The 26,270-nt window shown below is 35.8% G+C and overlaps 1 protein-coding gene across 1 annotated transcript; it reads left to right on the top strand.

Annotated features, from left to right (window-relative positions):
- The first annotated feature begins 629 nt into the window (after positions 1-629).
- On the top strand, positions 630-25,110 carry LOC306876519 (conserved oligomeric Golgi complex subunit 3-like). The gene is made up of 23 exons (XM_079427775.1): positions 630-853; positions 5,449-5,595; positions 7,599-7,660; positions 8,264-8,429; positions 8,755-8,829; positions 8,911-9,003; positions 9,108-9,233; positions 9,312-9,392; positions 9,534-9,577; positions 10,336-10,462; positions 10,886-10,977; positions 11,887-12,026; positions 12,190-12,350; positions 13,120-13,225; positions 13,308-13,414; positions 15,279-15,368; positions 16,125-16,245; positions 18,817-18,905; positions 19,009-19,143; positions 20,608-20,683; positions 21,424-21,551; positions 22,271-22,369; positions 23,478-25,110. The coding sequence occupies exons 1-23, from the start codon at positions 668-670 to the stop codon at positions 23,502-23,504; spliced, it is 2,478 nt and encodes an 825-aa protein (XP_079283901.1). The 5' UTR covers positions 630-667; the 3' UTR covers positions 23,505-25,110.
- The last annotated feature ends 1,160 nt before the right edge of the window (positions 25,111-26,270 follow it).

Here is a 26,270-nt window from a genome sequence, read left to right as displayed (position 1 = left end):
CAAAAATTCGTTAATAAATTAATTAATAAATAATAAATTCGTTATTATTAATTATTCATACGTAAAATAAATAGCACAGTTAGACTCTGTGTATAGGAAAACAAAACTAATACTCATAAAACTCATACGTTTGAGTTTCTTTACAAAACGTCTCTATTTATTTTAGTTGTGTTTACATTTTAATGTATTAATTTTATATATACACAGAGAGAGAGTAACTGCTCTTTATATTAAGCATGAATAAGAAATAACGAATAAAATTAATGAATTGTGTGTATGTGTGTATATATATATATAAATATTTTATAAAAAGATATGTTTGCCTAACTACCTATTTATTTTACGTATGAATATATACAAACAAAAATTCGTTAATAAATAATAAATTCGTTATTAATTATTCATACGTAAAATAAATAGCACAGACTCTGTGTATAGGAAAACAAAACTAATACTCATAAAACTCATACGTTTGAGTTTCTTTACAAAACGTCTCTATTTATTTTAGTTGTGTTTACATTTTAATGTATGTCTAAAATTAAATGCAGTCTAGTTGAGGTTTTATTTATTTTTTATCTGTGTCGTGAAGTGAAAGCGCTTCATTGATTGGTTGTCTGCTTCATGACTCCGCCCAACCCGGAAGTAGCTTCCGTTTAGGTGACGTCGAATGTTGTTGGCCGTGATGGCGTCGTCCACAGAGCAGGGTGTCCTGGAGCTCACTGATAAGGAAACTCGGGAGAAGCTGTCACACTGGGACCGTCGCGGGGATCCGATGGCTCCGTTAACGGAGAAACAGACGGACGCGATCCTCGATATCCGCGCAGCCGCAGAAGTCACGCTTCTCCCCGCGGAGGTAACTTAGCTAGAGTCAGCTAGCAGCACAAACACACTCCTGCTCTGTAGTGCACTACAGGATGAGCACTCGGTCTGTCTGGCTGGTTAGGTGGGGTATGATCTGTTAGTGTGTGGACGGGTGCCACGTATGTAATCCATTCAGTATGCAAATGAGTCAGTTTAGCTAAACAAGACAGACGAATTAATAATGCTTAACCTGCTAGTTTAGTTTAACCAGGGGTTTGCAATTATATAATAACTCTTAACAGTGTACAGTACTATATTAAGTTGAAAAACAGCTAAATAATTTCCAGGTATTTTACACATACGTGTAATATTAATTTTTCACAGTATAAATTGGCTCTTTACACATTCACTTCCTTATACATGTCAGGTTTAAAAACACTTTAACTGAGATATTAAGTTATGTTACTTCTGGGGTATGGGAGGAAAGTTTACAGAAAAACTGTAAACTAATGTTATATTAATAAATAATTAAAAAGACAACATTAAACTTGCATTTACATTTTACATTTAGGCATTTAACAGATGGTTTTATCCAAAGTGACTTACAAATGACATGAGATATATAATATACTCACGAGATGTGTGTGTGTGTATATATATATATATATATCTCGCTGCAGCCTGCAAGATCCAGCTCCTCCCACCTTACATGATCGGTGCGTTCGATTTCCTGCAGCACTTCACAGACCGATCGGCGGCTGACTTGAAGCAGTGCATGCTGGTTAGAAAATTTGTCCGACTTGAACCGGCGCCGACGCTGCGTCACTGTCACGTGTGACATCAAAGTACCACGAGAGCGTTTGGAGAGCAGCCGGCGCAGTTTCTCCAGAGCAGTTTCTTTCTAACATCTTCAAATCCAATAATGCTCATGAATCTGTTTTTAGAACAGTAATGTAGTCGCAATGTTATATTGAGTCACGTTTATCATTAAACACTGATGAAAGCATATATACCCCCACTTTATTAGTATTTAAATAGTTCACGTTGAACTTTATTCTTGAGCAGATGGCGCTGTATTAAGCAGTATATAAAGTGTTTCTGTTGCTCATGAAAACGTTTCTGAAACGTCTTGTGTAGTTGACAAATATTGCATTTTATTCACTTCAGAGTATGCAAACACGTCGTGAGTATCACTAACGGGAGCAGAAAGTGTCCGGCTTGATATATCTGTTTTCAACTCCGCCCCTGAGTGCAAGCGGCTACTCTCGTTGATCGCCATCTGTAGCCGTGCTTCAAGTCAAACGCACCTATACGTAAACCTACCAATCTCCACCCTCTGATCCCCAAACCCACCCCATCTCCACCCCTGATCCCCAAACCCACCCCTAAACCTACCCATCTCCACCCCCTGATCCCCAAACCCACCCCATCTCCACCCCTGATCCCCAAACCCACCCCTAAACCTACCCATCTCCACCCCCTGATCCCCAAACCCACCCCATCTCCACCCCTGATCCCCAAACCCACCCCTAAACCTACCAATCTCCACCGCCGATCCCCAAACCCACCCCTAAACCTACCCATCTCCACCCCCTGATCCCCAAACCCACTCCATCTCCACCCCTGATCCCCAAACCCACCCCTAAACCTACCCATCTCCACCCCCTGATCCCCAAACCCACCCCATCTCCACCCCCTGATCCCCAAACCCACCCCATCTCCACCCCCTGATCCCCAAACCCACCCCTGATCCCCAAACCCACCCCTAAACCTACCCATCTCCACCCCCCTGATCCCCAAACCCACCCCATCTCCACCCCTGATCCCCAAACCCACCCCTAAACCAACCAATCTCCACCCCCGATCCCCAAACCCACCCCTAAACCTACCCATCTCCACCCCCTGATCCCCAAACCCACTCCATCTCCCCCCCTGATCCCCAAACCCACCCCATCTCCACCCCCTGATCCCCAAACCCACCCCATCTCCACCCCCGATCCCCAAACCCACCCCTAAACCTACCCATCTCCACCCCCTGATCCCCAAACCCACTCCATCTCCCCCCCTGATCCCCAAACCCACCCCATCTCCACCCCCTGATCCCCAAACCCACCCCTAAACCTACCCATCTCCACCCCCTGATCCCCAAACCCACTCCATCTCCACCCCCTGATCCCCAAACCCACCCCATCTCCACCCCTGATCCCCAAACCCACGCCTAAACCTACCCATCTCCATCCCCTGATCCCCAAACCCACCCCTAAACCTACCAATCTCCACCCCCTGATCCCCAAACCCACCCCTAAACCTACCCATCTCCACCCCCTGATACCCAAACCCACTCCATCTCCACCCATAAACCCACCCCTAAACCTACCCATCTCCACCCCCCTGATCCCCAAACCCACCCCATCTCCACCCCTGATCCCCAAACCCACCCCTAAACCTACCAATCTCCACTCCCTGATCCCCAAACCCACCCCTAAACCTACCCATCTCCACCCCCTGATCCCCAAACCCACTCCATCTCCACCCATAAACCCACCCCATCTCCACCCCTGATCCCCAAACCCACCCCTAAACCTACCCATCTCCACCCCCTGATCCCCAAACCCACTCCATCTCCACCCATAAACCCACCCCATCTCCACCCCTGATCCCCAAACCCACCCCTAAACCTACCCATCTCCACCCCCTGATCCCCAAACCCACTCCATCTCCACCCCTAAACCTACCAATCTCCACCCCCTGATCCCCAAACCCACTCCATCTCCACCCATAAACCCACCCCATCTCCACCCCCTGATCCCCAAACCCACTCCATCTCCACCCCTAAACCTACCAATCTCCACCCCCTGATCCCCAAACCCACCCCTAAACCTACCCATCTCCACCCCCTGATCCCCAAACCCACTCCATCTCCACCCATAAACCTACCCCATCTCCACCCTCTGATCCCCAAACCCACCCCTAAACCTACCCATCTCCACCCCCTGATCCCCAAACCCACTCCATCTCCACCCCTAAACCTACCCCATCTCCACCCCCTGATCCCCAAACCCACCCCTAAACCTACCCATCTCTACCCCCTGATCCCCAAACCCACCCCATCTCCACCCCCTTGATCCCTAAACCCACCCGATCTCCACCCCTAAACCTACCCCAAACCCACCCGATCTCCACCCCCTGGATGTGGATCCAACCACGCCCCCTGGATCTTGTGGACTGCAGCGAGCCCTACTTGCTGTGGCTGAATGACTCTAAATAAATAAATACATTTGATTTAAAATAATAAACAAATACTAGATATTTTCCAAATAATATTTTTTAAATTTCTTTACATTAAATTTTCACAGTATAAATGAGCTTTATACATGAAAATATATAACTTCCTTTTACATTTTATGTACGCATAAAGATGATTATATTTGGGGATCTATATTATTTAACTGAAATATTAAATTATGTTACGAATTTCTAAACGTCCAGGGTAAAAAAATAACATTAATCTAAATACAATTGATTAAAATGATAAATGAATATTAAAAGTTAAGCAAATAATAAATCAGTACAGTACTATACGGAGTAGAAATTACACATTTTAATTTTACACATAAATTACACATTTATAACATGATTTTTTCAAAGTATAAATAGTTTCTTTGCACGTGAAAATATTGCAAAATATATCACCTTTTATGTTTTACAGTCGCGCAAGGATGATAATATTTGGGGATCTGCGGCATCTAAGAAATTGAAAACACCTAAATTATTTGACAGATACTGAGTAAAAATCAATGTGTGTTTGCTTTTGAAATACACTATTCTCCTTACTGCATTTTAATAATTCTCTGAATGAAACTTCATTTTGTCAAATATTGCGTGCTTTAAAATAAATGACACCTGGGTCATTCCGTGTCAAATCAACCAAATTTCAAAAACTTCCCCGGTTCAAACGTTTGATTTTGCTAATATTTTTTCTGAAGATAAACATGTTTAGTGATATTAAATATCCAAAATATTAAATGTCATGGATGAATATTTACTGAGTAATCCACTATTTTGTTGAGGGGGGTCAAAATGGCAATTTTCACCTGAGATTCAGAGCCAAATACAGGGGGTTAAAAATGGCAGCATCGTAAAGTTATTTTTACACAGAGATCGGTCGGTCTGTTAGTAAATCTGTTGACTTTAGCAATCTTTGTTACATTATGTGCCAAAGGTGGCCGTTCAAAAATAGGGAAACGGCACTTTTCAAGTGTTTCCCCAAAGTTTGGATGCCTGTAACTCAAGAAGCATTAAAGATATCTGAATGCCCTTTTAGATGTTGGGTCTTAACAAACTTTTCTTTTGGCATCTTCATTTTTAAGGCCCTATATTGTTCAGTTCCAGAGATACTGGAATTTCAATATGGCTCCAAGAGTAAATTGTTCAAATGTACATATTTTCAGTAGTCAAAAACCAAATGTGGGTCAATTTGCAAAAAATATGATACTACTTTTCTTTTAAAGAGGAATGTCACTTTCTCACAAACTCAGTTTAGGGATCATTTGGTCCATCGTAACAGGCGTTCCTCACTCTTAATCATTGGTGTTTGGTGATTTGAGAGGGGATGAGATGCTGATGCTGCTCTGAATGTTTCCTCAGCTGCCCATCGAGGACATCTGCAGCCTGACGTCTCGCTCTCTGCGCTCCACGTTCACAGCGACTATGCCCGAGTCCACGGAGGAGGTGCTTCTGCAGGGCTTTCAGATGCTGGAGCTGGAGAACCAGCGGATCGAGACGGCTCAGCAGGTCAGACACATTCACAGCTGCTTTTATTATCCTTTCATGAGAAATAAAGTCCAGTTAGAAATAATTGCAGACATTCTGTTTTAATTGAATGGCATAGCACACTCGTCTGAACTAACAAACTAATGTTCAAGTCACATTTATTTCTATAGTGCATTGTACAGTGCAGATTCACTCTAGTCATACACAGGAGAATAACTTCATCAAATATGAGACTAATTAAAGCAGCTCTAATAATAGCTCATTTTTTAAACTAAAAGATTACTAACATGCTGTTCTTACTATTTCTGCAGTATATATTCTGTTTACACAGTATGTGAATGTTATGTATTTTTATGACTCGTTACTTCATTAACCACCAAAAGTTAAGACGTTTCACTCAAAATTGAATTAAAAATGGGGAAAAAAATTGTATTGCTGCTTATACGCTTTACACAAAAATATAGCCAGGTTAAATTTAACTCCTAAAGTCTACATAATTTTTTTTAAATGCATGTTATTAAACATGTTGTGAATAATTCATCATAGCATATGGTTCATGTTTTATTTATTGACCATGTAATTTTGAATCAAAGTGTCATTATTCGAGAAGGCTGGGCGATATGGACAAAAATTCATATCTCTGTATTTTTTGGCCGATTTGCGAAATACGGTATATATCTCTGTATTTTAGTTTTTGTATTTGGATTAAACAAATCTGTATTTAATATATATTTCACCTACCGCCCAATGTTGTCCAACAAAACAATGCATATTAAAGACTATTTTGATTACCCCATTACAGTCCGTGCTATCATAATCACTTACTTGTATGTTTAAAACTCTACATGTCACTTTTATTGTCCAACTACAAATATTTCAGCGACATGTATATTTTAGTCAGAATTATTGCGTTCATATTTAATTGCGCTGTGTCTGTTTGGCCCGTATGCTCGTGGCGGCGCTCGGTCACTGAAGTCTGTGAAGTTTAGCGGAGAATCGCAAAGCAGAAGGCTCATGCACTCCTGACAGCAAAATTGAAATATTTCCATGACTTTCTAACATTTACAGACGGAGAATATATCAAACAGCGCGAGTAGCATCTCTGTCTCAGAGCCTCACACACAGCCGTTCTGTCAGAAAACTATACCATGTCTTACCAGTTTTTAAAGGCCTTAATATAAAGATCATCACCAACATCATAATTGTCGATTATTCCCTTGAAATTGTAATTGCGATTTAATAATCACAATATACATTGAATGATGTTTTGAATAGCTTTATACCATGTTTGAAGCAACTGCATGCCATATTTTTATATAAAAATGAACAAACTGAAAGCACTCTTCCTGAACATGTTTTATTGCTTCTCTGTAGCATTAAGCCTCAAATGTCAGCTATACATTGGCTTGGTTTCTTTAGAGAAACATGTAAATATGCATGGTATTATTAATGTTATACTAAAAGTAAAACAATGGGGGGGGGGCCTTAAGATTACCTGTAGCACAGAATAATTTAAGTGGACTTTTTGTTTGTTTGTTTGTTTGTTTTTGTAATTGCGCCTTTGAACAATCACATAGATCTATTACGACAAACTTTTCATCATGCATACTAACACTACAAATTGGCATGGCATACTATATACTAATAGATTACTAACATACTGCTCTTTCATATTTCTGTATCATGTATACTATGTGAATTTCATGTATTTTTGCGACTCATTCCTTTATCAAACTACCAAAAGTTTTGACATTTTACTAAAAATGAGGGGAAAAAATATATTTTAATTTCTGGGATTATAGCCTCGTATATGATGAGATTGTTTAATATCAACGTAGCTGTCATCGATCAAGGAGTTTGTTGCCTAGTATTAAAAAAAAACATTGTAGGGAAGTAAAGTGATTAAGTATTACACACTTTTAATGAATGAAAGTCTTCACAGACTCTGTAGTTGGTTTTTTGTATCTATTGTGCACAAGATGAATGACATCATCACATGGCTAATGACATCATCTGTCTGTCAGTTTTTCTCCTGGTTCTCGAAGCTGCAGGTTCAGATGGATCAGGATGAAGTTTCTAAGTACAGGTGTGTGTTCATGCCCATATGCGACCCTGGACCACCAAACCAGTCATAAGGGGTCAATTCAAAATCTGAATAATATGAGGTTTATGCATCATCTGAAAGCTGAATAAATAATCTTTCCATTGATGTATGGTTATGATACAACTATTTGAAAATCTGGAATCTTTAAAGTTGTCCAAATGAAGTTCTTAGCAATGCATATTACTAATCAAAAATTAAGTTTTGATATATTTACGGTCGGAAATTTACAAAAGATCTTCATGGAACATGATCTTTAATTAATATCCTAATGATTTTTGGTATCAAAGAAAAATTGATCATTTTGACTCAATGTATTTTTGGCTATTGCTACAAATATACCCCAGCGACTTAAGACTGCTTTTGTGCTCCAGGGTCACATTTGATTAAGAAATACTTGCATAAGAATGTAATATATGAGAATTTATCATCGTACATGCGTCATTGTGAGTTTTTAAGAATTAAAATTGTATCCTATTAAATGTAGCAGCAAAAATGATTGTGAGCATTCTTCTAGGTGTTTAAGACAAAGGCATTATTGGCCCTAAAGCTGATGTTTGCTCAGATGAATTGTGCTTTCCTCCGCAGGAAGACCCGGGTTGTTTTGAACGGCTATCAGGAGCAGTGTGACGCTATACTGAAGGACGTGAACGCTGCGCTGGAGCACCTGGACTCTCTGCAGAAGCAGTACCTCTTTGTGTCCACAAAAACAGGAACGCTTCATGAGGCCTGTGAACAACTGCTAAAGGAGCAGGTCTGATGTTCCCTCTTAACCACATTATATACACTAGACTGGAGAAAAGTTGAATGTTTCTGAAAGAAGTCTCTTCAATACTGTAAAATTGTGAAATATTATTACAATGTAAAATAACTGTTTTCTCTGTGAATGTCTGTTAAAATTTAATCAATAAATACATCCTTTGTGAGCAGAAGAGACGTCTTTCAAAAAAATATTAATAGAATAGAAACTTAATTGTCATTGTAATAATATAATGAAATTGGTAGTGTGTGTAATTAAAGGAGTGTTCACATGTACACTGATCAATGCTGTATATTTGTCTTCTCTCTTCTGTCGACAGTCAGAGCTGGTGGATCTGGCTGAGAGCATCCAAGAGAAACTCTCATATTTTAATGAACTGGAAAACATAAACACGGTAATGCTCTGCTGCTGTTTCCAGAAGGTGTTGATTATGCATTAGTTGTCTTTTTATTAATCTGATTTATCCCACCTGTAGAAACTGAACTCCCTGACATCGTCAGTGAACAGCGAGGGCTTCATCCCGATGCTTTCTAAACTAGATGAATGCATAGAATACGTCTCATCACATGTAAGCCAAACGCTTGCTGCAGTGTTGCAGTATTCTTCTCTTGTGTTCCAATAGGATCTTTCAATCTTTCACACATGCATTATCCTCATATTTCTTTCTTTCAGCCAAATTTTAAAGACTACCCCGTGTATCTGACCAAATTCAAGCAGTGTCTGTCCAGAGCCATGCTCCTCATCAGGAGCCACGCGGTCAGCACCCTGCAGGACCTCACGGCTCAGCTCACCAAAAGGGTGCGTGTAATAGAAACTCAAGCCTGGCTGATGATTAGATTGAATTGGCTGATTGTTTATTGAATGTGACCCGAGTAGGACCCGCTGGGCGCTCCGAACGCAGACAACGCCTTCACGCTCTACTATGTGAAGTTCAGAGCAGCAGCCCCCAAAGTCCGGGTAAGACTTGTGTGCAAGCACTCGTTTGACACCAGACCGGATTGTTTTATTTGGCTCTTCCATAATTCAGCAATTCAGTAATATAAAATGATATACATATTATAAATTATATTGTAATTTTTTATTTTTGTTTTGTTTCAGAGGCTCATTGAACAAGTTGAACAGCGGTCTGACAAAATCCCAGAGTGAGTGATGGACAATGCTTTGATTTATTTTCTGATAATTCTCATTTCTATGCGCATGCATTCCCAATGTCTGAGACCATATTTTAGTTAACTATAGTAACCCTGTTTTGGATCTTCTCGTTTCCAAACTTGTCATGAAACTGGAGTAAAGAAACTCATTTCAGGTTAAAGACAGTTCACCTAGATATGAAAACTCTTTTCATTTGCTGCTGTTTTATTCTGACCCGAAATTATTCTCTTTACTCCATGAAACACTTGATAGACTAATATTTATTTATTAGTTTAATTTATTTTTTTATTTGTTATTAATGAATTTGTTTTCATTTATTTATTTTTTTTTATTTTTTTTTTATTTTGTTAATTTTTTTTTATGTAATTTAATTTTTATTTGTTATTAATTTGTTTTTTATTTTATTATTTTATTTTTAATTTTTTTGGGTTGTATTCATTTATTTTTAATTTTGTTAATTTATTTGTATGTATTTATTTTATGTAATTTTATTTCATTTGTTTATTTTGTTTGTTTAATTTGTATGTATTTTTTATTTATTAAAAGTATACATTATATATTAAGTTCTATTTATAAAACAAAAAAATATGTAATTTATTTTTAATTTATTTTATTTGTATACTTATAAAATTAACTTTTTTTATTTTAATTTTGTATTTATTTTTCTGTTTGTTTATTTATTAGTTTTAATTGGTCATGAATGATGCTGCTTGGAAACAAACAGTCATGTCATGTCTGTGTCTGTCAGGTATCATCAGCTGCTGGATGAGATTCATCAGTGTTATCTGGACCAGAGGGAAGTTCTGCTCAGTCCCAGTATAAACTCCTCCATCACTGACCTCACCAGCCAGAACAACAAGGATCACTGCGCTCTGGTGAGGGAGCCACGATCTGCCATACTAATCATATCATAAGTGTTTACTTCCACACATCGTGTCCTGATCATGTGACTTTTGTATGTGTAGTTTTTCCTGTTGTTTACAACAGATGATGGTGTTTAAATGAACACAAATGTCTTGTTTCTTTTAATTTGTCCAGTGATTTTCAAAAAGGGGAAAAGCGTGTTTGTTTGTTTGAACAATATACAACCTGGACGTTTAAAAAAACCCTACTTGGATACAATGTTATTCATTTCTCTTTTTGTTGTTGCTGTTGTCCCTAGCTTCATGTTTGTCAGAAGTTCTGAATGACCATGTTTTGCTTCAGTTTTGCCTGAAAGTCTGCTCCAGATGTCATAAATGCTCACGCTGCGTTGGTTTGTAAGGTTCAGCTGATGATTGAAGTTGTTGCTGTTTCAGGTGCGCAGCGGCTGTGCGTTTATGGTCCATGTGTGTCAAGACGAACACCAGCTTTACAACGAGTTCTTCTCCAAACCCACGTCCAAACTGGAGTGAGTAAAGAAACTCATTTCAGATTAAAGCAATACTTCACACAAACATCATAACTCTCTCATCATTTACTGTCATATTGTTCTGACCCGCAGTTATTTTCTTTAATAGATGAAGCACAACATGTTAGACAGAATAATATTTATTATTTTTTTATATTATGATTGTATTAATTGCATTTTTATTTTTAATTTAGTTTATTTCATTATTTATTTTAAAATAAATTAAAAATATTTTTATTTGTTTGTTATTTATCTTTATTTTTATTTAATCAATTAATTTGTTTTAATTATCTTAAATTATTATTATTTTTTAATTGTTTTAAATGTTGTTTTAGATATTTAAGTAACACTTTATAATAAGGTTCATTAGTTAACATGAACGAAGAATGAACAATACTTCTACAGCATTTATTAATCTTAATGTTAATTTCAGCGTTTACTAATGTATTAAAATTATGATTAGTTATGATTAGTTAATGCACTGTGAACTAACAATGAGCAACTGTATTTATTAACTAACAATAACAAAGATGAATAAATACTGTAATAAATGTAGTGTTCACTGTTCATTCATGTTAATTAATACATTAACCAATGTTAATGAATGACACCTTATTGTAAAGTGTTACCATTTATTTAATTTTTTTTATTAATTATTTGTATTTTGCTTTATTATTTCTGTATTTTTCTTGGAGCCTGGCAGGTTAAATCACCATCTACTTTTGTTGCATGGAAAACAGAGGCTTTGGCATTCTGTGCACTTTATTATTAATTTTCCATTTTTCTATTTTCGTTTTTGCCTTTGCCTAAACTATTAACCTCAGATTGTGACGGAATCAAGCTGGGTCTTTTTGCTTTTAAATATGTTGATATTATTCTAATAATGCTGGAGCATATTATTTGTGACAGTGAGCTTCTGGAGAAACTGTGCTTGTCCCTGTATGACGTCTTGAGGCCTCTGATCATCCACGTGGTTCATCTGGAGACGCTCTCTGAGCTCTGCAGCATCCTGAAGAACGAGATGCTGGAGGATCACGTCCAAAACAACGGTAAAACCACCTTTCCTATCACAGGCGTCTATTTATACAGTTAAAAACACTGGAGATATACAAGTCAAGGGAATTATTCTGAGATCTCCATAGCCTTGATGCTGGCATGGTGTTAAGAACTGGTTAGTTGCTGTGTGAGATGTGATTGGTGGGTTTGTCTCAGTGGTCCAGCTGGCAGCGTTTGACAACATGGTGAAGCAGATGCTGGAGGACGTTCAGGAGCGTTTGGTCTACAGGACGCACATCTACATCCAGACGGACATCATCGGATACAAGCCTGCGCCCGGAGACCTGGCCTACCCCGACAAACTCCAGATGATGGAGGTCAGCTAACAGAGCCCTGAACATCTGAACACTTCTGAGATGCTGCTAGTCCAGGAATGCTGGGGATAAATACCTTTATGCTTTTTGATATTTATTTCAGCTACTTGCCAATACAGCATTTCTCATTTTCTTTTAGTTTAACTTGATGTACTAAAGTAACAAAAACTTACTTATATATGTAACATAAAAAATATTGAAACTTAAACTAAAATTTATGTGGAAACTGTAATAGTGTCTCAGTTATACTAAAATAATATTGCCTGAAAGCCGGCTGTTTCCTTTAGGAAATCTATCAAGCTTTCAATTATTATTAATATTACTGCATTTATTATAATTGTTTTGTAATTTAAAAATTTTTAATTGTTGTAACTTATTTATTTCTATAAAAAAAAAAATATATTTTTTTTACATTTAATTTATTGAATTGTATATATTTTAATTTATTTTTCAATTTTTATTAATTATTTTTTACATATTTATTTTTATTTTTTTAGTTTATAATTTAATTTTTTTCAATAGTTTAATTTGTTTTTATTTTTTTGTTATTTTGTAATGTAGTTATTTTTTTATTTTTAACATTTTATTTTAAATTATTACAAATTTTGATGTATTTTATAATTTTTAATATAATTTATTTAAAACTTTTAACATTTATTTTAGAATTTGTGTGGGTTTTGTTTATTCATATTCACTTTTTCTTTTATGTAAATGCAAATCTCATCAGTGTTGAGTAGTGTTTTGAAGAGTGCATCTGCTCTGTCTGATGCAGAAAATCGCTCAGAGTCTGAAGGAGGAGCAGATGAAGTTGAGCTCGAGCAGCTCTTTCTCTGACGTGCAGCTGGAGGAGTCTGATAATAAGCAGCTCATCAGCTCTGGTGTGTGTTTGTGGTGACAAAGCTTCTGTAATCAGTATCTCGTGGTGGACGGCGCTGACCGTACGCTGTGTTTCTCCTGCAGATCCGCGCTCACACAGCACAGTTTCTCCTGCAGATCTTCACGGCATGTGGTATCCCACCGTCAGACGGACGCTCGTGTGTCTCTCCAAACTCTACCGCTGCATAGACGTCAGTATTACACACCACCACCGCTGCCTAATTCATCATTACAAAATTAATTAACAATTATGTTCATTTAAAAATTAATCATTTATGGATGCAAATTATAGTTTCCCAATAGCACTTTTTTAATAATTAATATGTATTAAGATTATTCAATAATTTAGGATCAGTTTTTTCTTCTTTATCTGATCTTGTGGTTAATTAAATTAGTATATTGAATCAAAATCTAAATTAAATCTTAATGCTGATAGAGCACCAAACATGAAGGTTTTGTCGTCTTTTATTCACCCAAGGGTTATTATAGTTATAAAATACACATTATTGGGTTAGAAAATACACATTAACTAAAAAAAGAAAAAAAAGTATCTTATTTCATGTAATGAAAATGGTTTTAGTTTCAGTTAATAGGTTAAGTGGGAAGTCGTGGACTAATGGTTAGAGAGTCGGACTCGTGATCCAAAGGTTGTGGGTTCGAGTCTCCGGCCGGCAGGGATTGTAGGTGGGGGGAGTGAATGTCCAGCGCTCTCTCCACCCTCAATACCACGACTGAGGTGCCCTTGAGCAAGACACCGAACCCCCAACTGCTCCCCGGGCGCCGCAGCATAAATGGCTGCCCACTGCTCCGGGTGTATGTTCACGGTGTGTGTGTGTGTGTGTGTGCATTTGTTCACTACTCACTGCTGTGTGTGTGCACTTGGATGGGTTAAACGCAGAGCACCAATTTCGAGTATGGGTCACCATACTTGACAATACGTCACGACTTTACTTTACTTTACTTTAATTTAGTTGCATGCTGCCGTTCAAAAGTTTGGGCTCATTAAGATTTTTCATGTTTTTAATGGAGTCTGTTATGCTCATCAAGGCTGTATTTATTTGATACAAAATACAGGAAAAATATTATTGCAATTTTTAATATTGGTTTCCTATTTTAATATACTTTTAAAGTATCATTTATTTCTGTGATGCTGTATTTCCAGCATCATTACTCCAGTCTTCAGTGTCACATGATCTTCAGAAATCATAATAATATACTGCTTTATTATCAGTGTTGTTGAAACTGTTATGATGCTTAATATTTCTTTGGAACCTGTGATACTTTTTTTCTTCGATTAATAAAAAGTTAAAAAGAACAGCATTTATTCAAAATAATCTTTTCTAACAATAAAAGTCTTTAATATCACTTTTTATCCATTTAACACATCCTTGCTGAATAAAGGGAAAAAAAATGAATAGAAGTGTGTATTGTAACACAGAATTTCTATAATAAACACTGTTCTTTGTAACTTTTTATTTATCAGAGAATCCTTTAAAAAAGTATGACAGGTCCCCAAAAATATTAAGCTTTCAACTTTGATAATAAATCAGTATATTATTATGATTTCTGAAGATCATGTGACACTGAAGACTGGTGTAATGATGCTGAAAATACAGCTTTGATCACAGAAATAAATTATATTTTAACGTATATTAAAACTAAAACTGTTATTTGAAATTGCAGTAATATTTCACAAAATTGAATTAAATATAATTAATATATAATTACATGTATTTTATTTCAGATTCAAACATATCTTTAACCTGAAGTACTGATATAATTGCAACTAAATAAATTAAATCTATACACGTTTTAAAAAGATCAAAAACTAATTAAATGACAAAAACACACAACAAAGTCGTTAAAACTTGACAAAAACAAGTTAAATCTTCTTTTTAGATAACCATTATTATTAGTAGTAGTAGTAGTGTTGTTGTTGTTTTTGTATTAACAAGGGTGGATATGATATTTTCAGAAATGCACCTTGATGAAATGTGGTTTGAGATGCCATGAGTGGAGCGAGTGAGTGATGGTTTTGTGTGGTGTGTCCTGTAGAGGGCGGTGTTTCAGGGTCTGTCACAGGAAGCTCTGTCTGCCTGCATCCAGTCTCTGCTCAAAGCCTCGGATATCATTCAGAAGGACAAGGTGAGCGATGCACCTGTATACAGGACAATCAGTCAGAAATCAGACATTCACTCCACTATTGTAAATGACCCAGAAACTGTTTTTTCAATTAATTTTTTTAATGTTTTTTTGTAATTATTTTTATTTATTTATGTGTCCTGAGAAATTTATTCCACTATTGTTAATAACAGAAGCAACATTTTACCATATTAAATTTCAAGTCAGGTTTTTTTTATTTTATTATTGCCTTTTGCACAATACACATGGTTTCAAAGAAGTTATTGTTTATAATATCTTCAGTATCTTCATGCCTTATCACATTTAGCTGATTAGGGCTAGATGATAATAGTTACATTTTGCAATGACATATAAACCATTAAACAGTTGAGATTTACAATATACTTTATGCTGCATTACATGAGTGCACTATAGTACAATATACTTTATATACTGAGCTGGATGATAATATAGTTACATTTAGCAGTGATTTAAGCAAACACACAGCCGATATTTGTTATGCAGCATATAGGTAAGTACTGTGTATATATGCAAATAAAATCTGATGTACTATTTATTTAACTTTAAATATATTGCTGGGTGATAATATAGATTGTCACTATATAAACATTCAAACAGTTGCGATTATGTTGTGCATATTTTTTGGTATATTTGTGTAACATTTTGTTGAGAAGCTTTGTCAGAATCAGAAACGCTGGCTGAGGCAGGGTTGGTTCCCGAGAGTAACAGTGTGTGTGGATCTCTGTGCTTCCTTCACAGACTCAAATAGATGGGCAGCTCTTCCTTATCAAACATCTCCTCATCATGCGCGAGCAGATCGCCCCGTTCCACGCCGACTTCGCCATTAAAGAGATCTCTCTGGATCTGAAGAAGACCAGAGGTAACAGCCATGCTTTTGTGAGGTTTGGGTGGATTTGAATGGTTGTTGCTCTTTTTTATAGATGTTCACAGCACTGACAGAATGAGTGTGACAGATTTGACCAATGCATTTTAGATTTTTAATACATATGCATATAAATGAGTGTTTTTCAGCATTTTAACACATAAATATCTAAAAAAAAAGATGTTCCCTCTAAACATGCATGAATGTGTGCGTAGTTTCAAGACTCTCGTTGATGTTTTGAAAGATAATACAGAATGTTTTGTTTTATGTAATATTTACTGGTTTGTTTCTCAATATGAGTAAACACTGGCATAAATTCATGTTTTTTGGGTAACTCGTTTCATGTTAAATCAACCAAATTTCAGACACTCAAAATGTTTTATTTTGTTTCTATATTTTACCGAAGAAAGACATAAATAGTGGTAATTGTGATTAAAAAAAAGTATCAGCTGTATGCAAAGTGACCCACATTTAGTTTCTGACCACTGAAAAGGTTTCAGCTTAGTCATGGAGCCACATTGAGATCCCAATATATCTGGAACTGAACCATAAAAGGCCATAAAATTGAAGATGCCCAAAGAAAAGTTTGTTACAAACCAGAATCTTGAAGGCTATTACGATATCTTTAATGCTTCTTGAGTTACAGGCATGCAAACTGTGGAGAAAATACACAAAAAGTGCTTGTTCCCAATATGTGAACTGTCACTATTGGTATATAAAGCAACAATGATTGACAAAGTCAATAGATTTTACTAATAGACCTAACAATCTCTGTGTGAAAATAATATAATGATGCTGTCATTTTTCTAAAGTCATTTACAAAGCCTCATTTTGACCCTCTTCTACAAAATAGTCAGGGTCACATTTAAGTCCACTTATCTCTGGAATTGAAAATTATTGGGGCTTAAAAATAAAAATAAAGACCAAAAGAAATGTTTCTTAAGAACCAACATCTAAAAGGATATTAAGTAGGGGTGGCACGGTACACAGATGTCACGGTTCGGTACGTACCTCGGTTCGGGGGTCACGGTTCGATACAATTTCGGTACAACAGGGAAAAAAAAGACATCTACTTTGCTCAGTTTCTTTTATTTTGATGTGAAAATGCTAAATATTATTACATGTTATATATATAAAATCTGTTTTGTTTTTGTGAGTGTACACAAATAAAAGCAGACCTTTAACTACAAGCAACAGCACAAATAAAAATACAATAGAGTAAAGATACAAATAAAATAATCAGTGATTTTCAGGGGTTTTTTTAGGTACAGAAATTGAAGTACGATTAAAGTAATCAAAGGTAAAACAGCATTGCATATTTGACTGTATAAATTAAAGATTACTCTTTATTAAAGTTACAAAAGCGATTCAATCAAGAGCAGTGAGTGATTTCTTTGTTGTTGCTGTTTATTTAATATTAACTGTCACTTTAAGAGAAAGCACTGATACTGTACGCCCAGCCGGCTATGTCTGCTATAGGATACTTACCAAGACGGGCATTTTGACAGAATTTTGTGTGAATTTATCCATTAAAACACAATACTTCAGAGAGAGCTTCATATTTGCGCGCGTTCTGAGGCGCAGGTTTGTGCGCTTCTGATGAGCGCACGCACAAATCTTCTCACTGCGCGCGCGAGCTCGCGTCCTCTGGCTCTTAAATATTTGAGCTGGCAAAGCTTACATGACTTTAGTCTAAACACCGATATCAACGTGTGCTGTTCAGGTCTCACCTGTGCGCGCGCTATCAGCACCCGGGTGATGACGGAATAAATGCTCATATTCCAGCATACGGCACTCGCATTGAACAAGAGTGAATGATTTGTCCACTTATTTTTTTTTTTTCTCTTTCTCATCGCTGTTGTTATAATGTACTGGGAAGCCAGAATGCGCATCCATTAACAGAAACATACATTAGCCGAACCCTATTTGTTTTACGTGTTATTTATAACAAACCACATGCGTTGTCAGAATTCAGTTGAACCGCGGTCCTAGCGCGTGCCGAACCGTGTGTGGAGAACCGTGCGGTTCGGTTTTTTTCCGCGAACCGTGCCACCCCTAATATTAAGATATATTTTAATACTTCTACTAGAGTTGCAAACCTTGAGGGGAAAACACGAAAAGTGCTTTTTTTCCATTTTTGAACGGTCACCTTTGGCATATAATGCGACAAAGATTACTAAAGTTAACAGATTTAATTAACAGACCTACCAATCTCTCTGCAAAAATAAAATAATAATGCTGCCATCTTTCTGAAGTTATTTTTACCCCCCTGTAATTTGGCTCCAAATCTCAGATGAAAATTGTCAATTTTTGACCCGAATTGCTGAAATACAATGTCAGGTTTTTAAAAACCAAGCAGAGGAAGTTATATTTGACCAGAGTGTCCTTTTTTAAAAACATGAATGAAGTTCACAGAAAAGAAACAATGAATTGCATAATGAGTGTATACTGGAAGTCAGTGAATGAGCAGCATATATATGCATTGACTGTGAACTGATGAAATGTGCTTGTAATATCAGTAAAGCGCCTCCAGATGGCAGAACAACATTTGTTTTTCTCCGTCCTCAGATGCTGCTTTCAAATTCCTCAACCCCAGGGCTATGCCCAACTACTTCCGTCTGAACAGCCATAACGCCATCCTTGAGTTTCTGCTGGAGGTATCGTCAGCTCTTTCCTGCTCTTCAGAGATTCCTGATCCATAGTGAATGATTAATGGCTTGCGTTTGAATCACTCATCATAAGCTAATGCTTTCACACCAGGGTACGCCGGAGATAAAAGAGCACTACATCGACTCGAAGAAAGAAGTGGATCGGCACCTGAAGTCCATCTGTGAGCAGTTCATTCAGCAGCAGACGCACATGTTTGTGGGAAACCTGGAGGAGTTTCTCACTAAGGTCGAGATTCACTCCTAAATTCTCACTCCTGCAGAGCATTATGGGTCGGCAACAGTGCTGGGTAGTAACTGATTACGCTATCGGATTCCAAAAATTAATTACTTCTAATATTTTAAAATAATAGTAATCAGATTACATTTACTTTTTATGGATTACATTTACATATTATTCACATGGTCAGAAAGTCCAAAATTTTCATATGCATTTTTTTATTTTTTTTCGTGTTCGTCATCCTTTCCTATCAAAATGCTTGCTACAGATGCGAAAACGTAGAAAATCGAACCTGATCTGAATTTTTTTATGACGGATGAAAGTTTCGGAGGTAGTGTGTAAACGTGATTGACACAACGTGAGATTGTATTTATTTTTTAACGTGCAAAAATTTCGGACTCTGTGTGCAAAGACCTTAACTTAAATATAATATTTCATAAGTCTTTTATTTTGATCAAAAGATGTCATTTAACATTTTTATGATTTAATTTATTAAATTAGCTTTAAACTCAGAAACCCACTGCAGTTCCTTGACAAACCCCAGTTTGGGAAACCTTGACGCAATCTCATGTTTATTGTACTTCATGCTGTCGGACTATATTTTCTGTCTCCTTGTATTTTCATATCAATATGGTACAAGATTATTCTCTTTAAATCAATGTCATAAACACGTTACATCAAAGGTAATCTAAAAGTAGTCTGATCATATTACCTGTGTAATGTAGAGGATAATGTTACTAACTACAATTTTATATATATATATATATATATATATATATATATATATATATATATATTTATTTATTTTAATGCAAAATACAAACTTAGTTATACAAACTGTATTTTTGATGTTAAAATTTATTAATTTAAATTAGCATAATGCACTACATACTACCATGCTATGAAATATATATTTGTTGTTTTTTTGTTTTTTGCATTTTTTTTTTACGCTAATGAGAATTTAGTGTACAAATTTTATTTGTCCTGAAAATACAGTGCTTTATTTTTGTGCAATACTATATTTTCATTAGGTAATATGTATGTGTATATAGAATATATATAATTTATTAATATTATTTTTTTTTTCCCTCTCACTTTTGACATTGGGGGTGAAATATAACCCACATGTATTCTTGACAGAATTTGTGGGATTCATGCAATTACACCATAATGAGGCTAAAATTAATTAGCAAACAATTGCATGAACTGAGATGTAAAGCCAAGTGTGTTCTTCTGAAGTTAGTAATCTATCCAGCACTGGTCGACGTTTATGTCAAATGCAAATATAAACGTGCGTAGTGAAGGTATATGTGCAGCTTAATGACACTATTTGAAAGCTAGTTGAAAAATGTAGTTGTATTCATTCAGTGTTTTAGTTTTCGTCTTAACATTGTATAATTCTGAGCTCAGTTTGATGTTTTGGGGTAAAAACAAAGCTTCTCTCTCTGAACCCATCACTCTTTATAATCACAGGTAGCAGCTTTAAAAACGATGGCTGTTCAAGGAGGACCGACGTACAACCTCTCGCAGCAACCCTGGGCTCAGCCGGGTGAGGCGCCAATTAAATGTTTCATCAACTTCTAATTATCTGATAATTAGCTCTAATTAGCTGTTTGATTACACTGAATGATCTGCTGCGCAGCTAGAAACACTTTTATATTGTTGAAGTGTGAATTTCACTGATCCATGTGTAAAAGGCTAATGGCCTGTTAATTCACATATTACTTGATATTAATGTGAATAAAGAAAGATGATTGTTTGAATCTCATGAAAACATGATTAATAATATGTATTAGAATATCATATTTATTAGTAGTAGTAGTATTATTAATCAAATTTAGCTTACATTTTATATATATTTATATTATATTACATAAATAATATTAAAAAATATATATGTGTATATGTGTGTGTATTATTTTTCTATTTTTGTTTTTGTATTACAGTAATACGAATGGTGTATATATATTTGGTTTTGTTAAAATTAATTTTTTTCCTAAATTAGCATGAATTTAAGGCACTAAAAAAAATTCTGCATTACACTAACGATAATTTACTGTAAAAATGTGCAAAAAAAATCTTGCTAGTCCTGAAAATGCAGTATGCTTAATTTACATTTTGTAATTTTCTTTTTTTTCTTCTTTCAATTTTGGGGTGAAATATAGCCCCTACATATTTTTGACAATTTTGCTACTACACCATAATGAGGCAGAAATAATTTTCACAAACAGAGATGTATGACTGCGTGTGTTTTGCACTTGTTAATGAGAATGTGTTTTCTGTACTTAGCCAAAATCAATGACATTGTGATGGCCACCTATCGCATCCTGAAAAACAAGCTGCCTGGCACCTTACAGAGCATGTCTCTATATCTGGCCAATAAGGACACAGAGTTCATCCTGTTCAAGCCCGTCAGGGTGAGTATCCGCCTGTGTTGTTTTCCTAATATTGTTTATAAGTCTGTATTTCTTAAACTTAATCATAAAATACTAATCATGTAATCAGGTCTGGGTTTATACGGACCGTTTGCTCAAGTTTTCTGCTTTTGGGAGAAATCCACTGCAGATTTTCAGTCTGATTTATTTACTATCTTAGGATTTATTCAAATGGAAAGTAGTACTTATTGATTTGTTATTTATTAATATTTGAATGTAACAATGATATTAGTATTTAATATTTGAATTAGTTTGAATTAACTGTATTTAATTTTAGTAATTTTGTTGGGTGTTAGTTTTTTTTTAAATGCCTATTAAGATTCAATTTTCATTTTAGTACTTCAACTTATTTTATTTTTGTTAGTTAAAAAAATTCTCGTTTTCATTTAGTTTTTTTTCTCTCTATATTCTATTTGATTTGTGTTAACATTTAATGTTTTTCAATAATTTTTTTTTTTTGGTCTTGGTTAACAATAACAACAGCCTGAAAATCCAGTTTAAAACCATCCAGACACACTGATAGGATATATGGAGAAAGCTCAAAACATATGTCTTAGAGAACGGTTGCTAGGGTAGAATTGGCCATTAACTTTTTAAGGCGGAGCTAAGCAAAGGGTCAATTGCCCATGATGCAATGCTCACCCAGCAGGATAATGATAAGAAGAAGTGCACTGAATCCAGTCGATCACATGTCGTTTCAGAACAACGTCCAGCAGGTGTTCCAGAGACTGCATGCGTTACTGCAGGAGGAGTACAGCGGCGAAGACCTGCAGATCATCGCATGTCCCTCCATGGAGCAGGTGCTGATCAAGCCCGGCTAACACAAATATGTTCCAGAATGTGTTTCCAACCTTCCCATCAAGTTATGAAAATGTTAATAACATTCAAAAAATTATTTTTTTTTGGTTACGTTTTTTGGAACGTTCCATTTTATCTTTTCGAAACATTGTAGGAATGTTACTTTTGAATTTACTAAGAGCCGCCTCAGTAGTAGAGACTAGTTATGTAGAAGGGAAGCGAAGTGGGAGAGACATGTTCCTTGAACAATGGATAAATAAATAGTCTCTTTGCATCCCGATAGCAATCACTAAGTTCAGTGGTCTAAATGTCATTATATGAATTTATATCGTCTGTGGAAGGCATAGGACCATAAAATGTTCATCCAATCATAGGCTTGATAGGCTGTGCTACCTGCTTGTCAATGTACAGTGGTGACCAAAATGATTAGAAAACTAGTATAATCAGCAGCTAAAATGGTTTAAAGTCAGTTATTTCTATCGTTTGCTGTAGTGTGTCAGGAGGAACATTCATTCTGCCATTAATTGTAATAATCCAGTCAGATTTTTGATTGCTCCACACAGAGATCTGATCTGATCATCATCAGTCTGTCTGGAAGGACATGAAGAAACAGAACAAACTGAGACAGACTAAATCCAGAAGAACTGTGGCAACGTCTCCAAGATGCTTCAAGAAACCTACCTGCAAAGCTCCAGCACTGTTAAAAGTTTTATGTCTAAAAATGCCGTAAAATGAGGATGCGGTCAAAAATAATGTGATAGATTTCCTTCATCAATTAACTTCTATTAACTAAATTAAATCAACATTTGGTGCGAGCATGCTTTGGTTTAAAGCAGCTTATAGGTGCATTTGAGCAGAGTTTCTCAGGGAGGTTTTTGAAGCATCTTGGAGACGCTGCCACAGTTCTTCTGGAAGTTCATAACTTTGAAAGAATATGAGATATAAATTGTTTAGAGAATGTTATGAAAGACAAGATAAATGTTCTGTTAGTGTTACTGAGAATGTTTCCTGTTAGCGGGGAGGGCTGTAAATATCCATTTTAGAATCAAAGGTGAAATAAGGACATTTATACGATGGAAATTGAATCTTTCTTTGTCTCCCGCTATCTAGATGAATCTGCTGCTGTCTGTGAATTAGCCCTGGACTCGGTGAACCGTGAAGGTCTTCCACCCTCGGACCACGTCAGCACTGGGAAATTATTCCAGAAGGTTCTGGAGATAAACACGTCTTTATATGTAAAGACAGAACGCGACCCACTCCGAGCCCTGAACACTAAAGACGCTCCGCTGCAGGTGCTTGATCTGGTTTGATCTTCTGTTTAGCATTGATACGAAATCGGTTTGTACAGATTGAAATGAAGCTGTGTCTGTGCTGAAGGTGTGGATGTTGGTCTGTCGGCACACATGATCCGCTGGGGGCGCTGTGTGTTTCTCAAGGATAAAAGATATGAGAGAAAATAACTACAGGTGAAGGAAATGATGTGCATAACATATTTATTATTAATTTTACAGGAATATTTCACTGAGAAATGTGAATTCTGTTATTATTTCGTCACTCTCGTGTCAGTTTAAAGGGACAGTTCACCCAAAAATCATGTCATTCCCAACCTGCTTGCAAACCCTGAACACAAGGGATACTGTGATCACCAAATACTTTCGGCTCCCATTGACTTCCATTATATTTTTGGCCACACAATGGGAACCAAAACTCGTTTACCTTCTGTCTTCCACAGAAGAAAGATTATGCATGCTACCCTTGTTTTCTGATGAACTCAGAGGATTGTTTGAAGAATGTTCATGCAGCTCTTTTACATGATAGTCGAAAAAAACACCATAATAAACCCCATAAAGCATCCATATGACTTTATATTCCAAGCTGTAATATCTTAATATATTGCATATTTTATGTAATATATTTGAACATCCATGCAGGTTTGGAATGATATGAGGGTGAGTTAATAATAACATAATTTTCATATTAGGCTGAATTATTTCTTGAAATCCCCCTGTATGCATCAGCTAAATGTAAATGTAATGCTTCTCGTTTTCTTCCTTCGTTCTGGGGGCTTCAGTTGCATTTTGGGAGTTTAGTTCATCTTCTGTCAAAAACATCCTCACTTCTTGGGCTTTTTATACATAAATCTGTAAGTTTGATATAAGATTGGCTTCCTGTTTGACACGAATGACCCTTTTCTGTGTCGTTCTGCTGGAGTGATTGTGATGAATTCATAACTAAAGCTGAAGGTTTATTACACATTTTTCCTGTAGTTTTTCTAAATAAATGCACAACATGTATTCACAAGCATGAAGCTTTACAACGTGGAAATGAGATTTAGCTCATTAAACATTGATTAAAACCTTTTATATAAAAAAATTAGCTCTTTTTGTAATTTCATAACTTTTTTTTTTTTTTTTTTTGGAAGGGTGCTGCTTTATTATTACGAAATACTAAGTATTAAAAACATGAATGATTCATCAAATCGTGCTCAAAAAACAGTTTGGTTAAATAGTTTCTATGCATTTGCAATACAACGGTCTTAAATGTTTTTAACTAACTTAATAGATGGATGTTTTTCTGTCAGATAAATAGGAAAAATGGCATGTTAAAGACAGTTATGTTCATGATCATAAGGGAGGATGTAGTCCCAACACAAAATGATTATGGTAAATGTTATAAATTTAAGTGGATTGAACATAAAATTAAGTTCACAATGTTCAAGAATTGTGTTGCTTGAGCTCATTTTAACAAAATAATTAAAAACTAAATAAAAACAAATAATTACAAGCTAAAATATAAATAAATAATAAAGAAAATAAACAGTCATGAGTAGTATTATTTTAGTAATAATTTTTTTTTCATTTTAAGTTAAAGTACATTTTTAAAGTATGTCTGTAGTTTTTTTTATTAGTTTTTATTTCAGTTTGTCATTTTAGTACATCAAGTTAAATTAAATGACAATTAGAAATATTGCATTGACGACTATAGCTGATATAAAATTAGTTTAATTTCTTATGTTTAATACATATTTTTATATTTAATTTTATTTCAGTTGTGGGTTTTTAGTGGTTCTAGTTTAAGTTTCAGAGAGAAAAGTGATCAGATGCACAATTTTAATCATTTTTATGTTCTTTTTCCATTTTAAAGTTGTAGTAATTTTGTGTTTTTGACATGTATACATGTTTTAACGTTTATATAGTTTTTATGCATTTTTATTTCAGTTTTAGTTATTTTAGTACGTCAAATTATATTTTGGCTAGTTGCTGAGGCAACATTTCTAATTTTCATTTAGTTTTTTTTTTATGTTTTGTTTAACATTAATTTCATTTCAAGCAACAAGTTTTTAATGGTTTTTGGCTTAACTGTAAAACCACTGGAGAAAGTGATCAAATGCACCATTTTCACCTGCTGGACCACACAAAAGAGTTAAAAACACAATCTCCAGACATGCATTGAAACCTGAGCCACATCTGTAGACCAGAAGATCACGGGACGAGAAGAAACGTCCCCAAAATGGTGAGTTATGAACGGACAAACGCAGAAATGTGTCCTCCTCTTGCACAGATCAGCGTTGATTGCTGTGTGGTGTTTGTTTTGACACTGGTCTGTGATGTGTCCAGATGTTGATGCATCACCTGAGCTCTGAGTAACAGCTGTCCTCTCCTGCGCTGACATCTCTGACCACATCCTTACTGGAAATCAGCCTGTGTTTAAAACACTGGAGATCACCTGCTGATTGAAGAGATCCAGATAAGCTCTCATGGCAGAAGTGCTCTAGTTTAGTTTGTGACTGCTGTTAATTATTTGTTTTTGTTTAATATTAAATCAGTCTGTTTTAGGCCATTTTAAAGGGATAATTCACCAAGAACTATTCAGATTTTTGTAACTTGACAGTCTCTAATTGCT

Source organism: Barbus barbus (genome assembly GCF_936440315.1).
Source record: "Barbus barbus genome assembly, chromosome: 10".
NCBI classification, from domain to species: domain Eukaryota; kingdom Metazoa; phylum Chordata; class Actinopteri; order Cypriniformes; family Cyprinidae; genus Barbus; species Barbus barbus.
This window is presented reverse-complemented; position numbering and strand designations above follow the sequence as displayed.

Coding starts and splice junctions, on each gene's coding strand:
- LOC306876519 (XM_079427775.1), top strand. CDS start 668: ATGTTGTTGGCCGTGATGGCGTCGTCCACAGAGCAGGGTGTCCTGGAG. Junction 18,906..19,008: donor TCCTTGAGTTTCTGCTGGAG/GTATCGTCAGCT, acceptor CTTTCACACCAG/GGTACGCCGGAGATAAAAGA. Junction 20,684..21,423: donor GCAACCCTGGGCTCAGCCGG/GTGAGGCGCCAA, acceptor TTCTGTACTTAG/CCAAAATCAATGACATTGTG.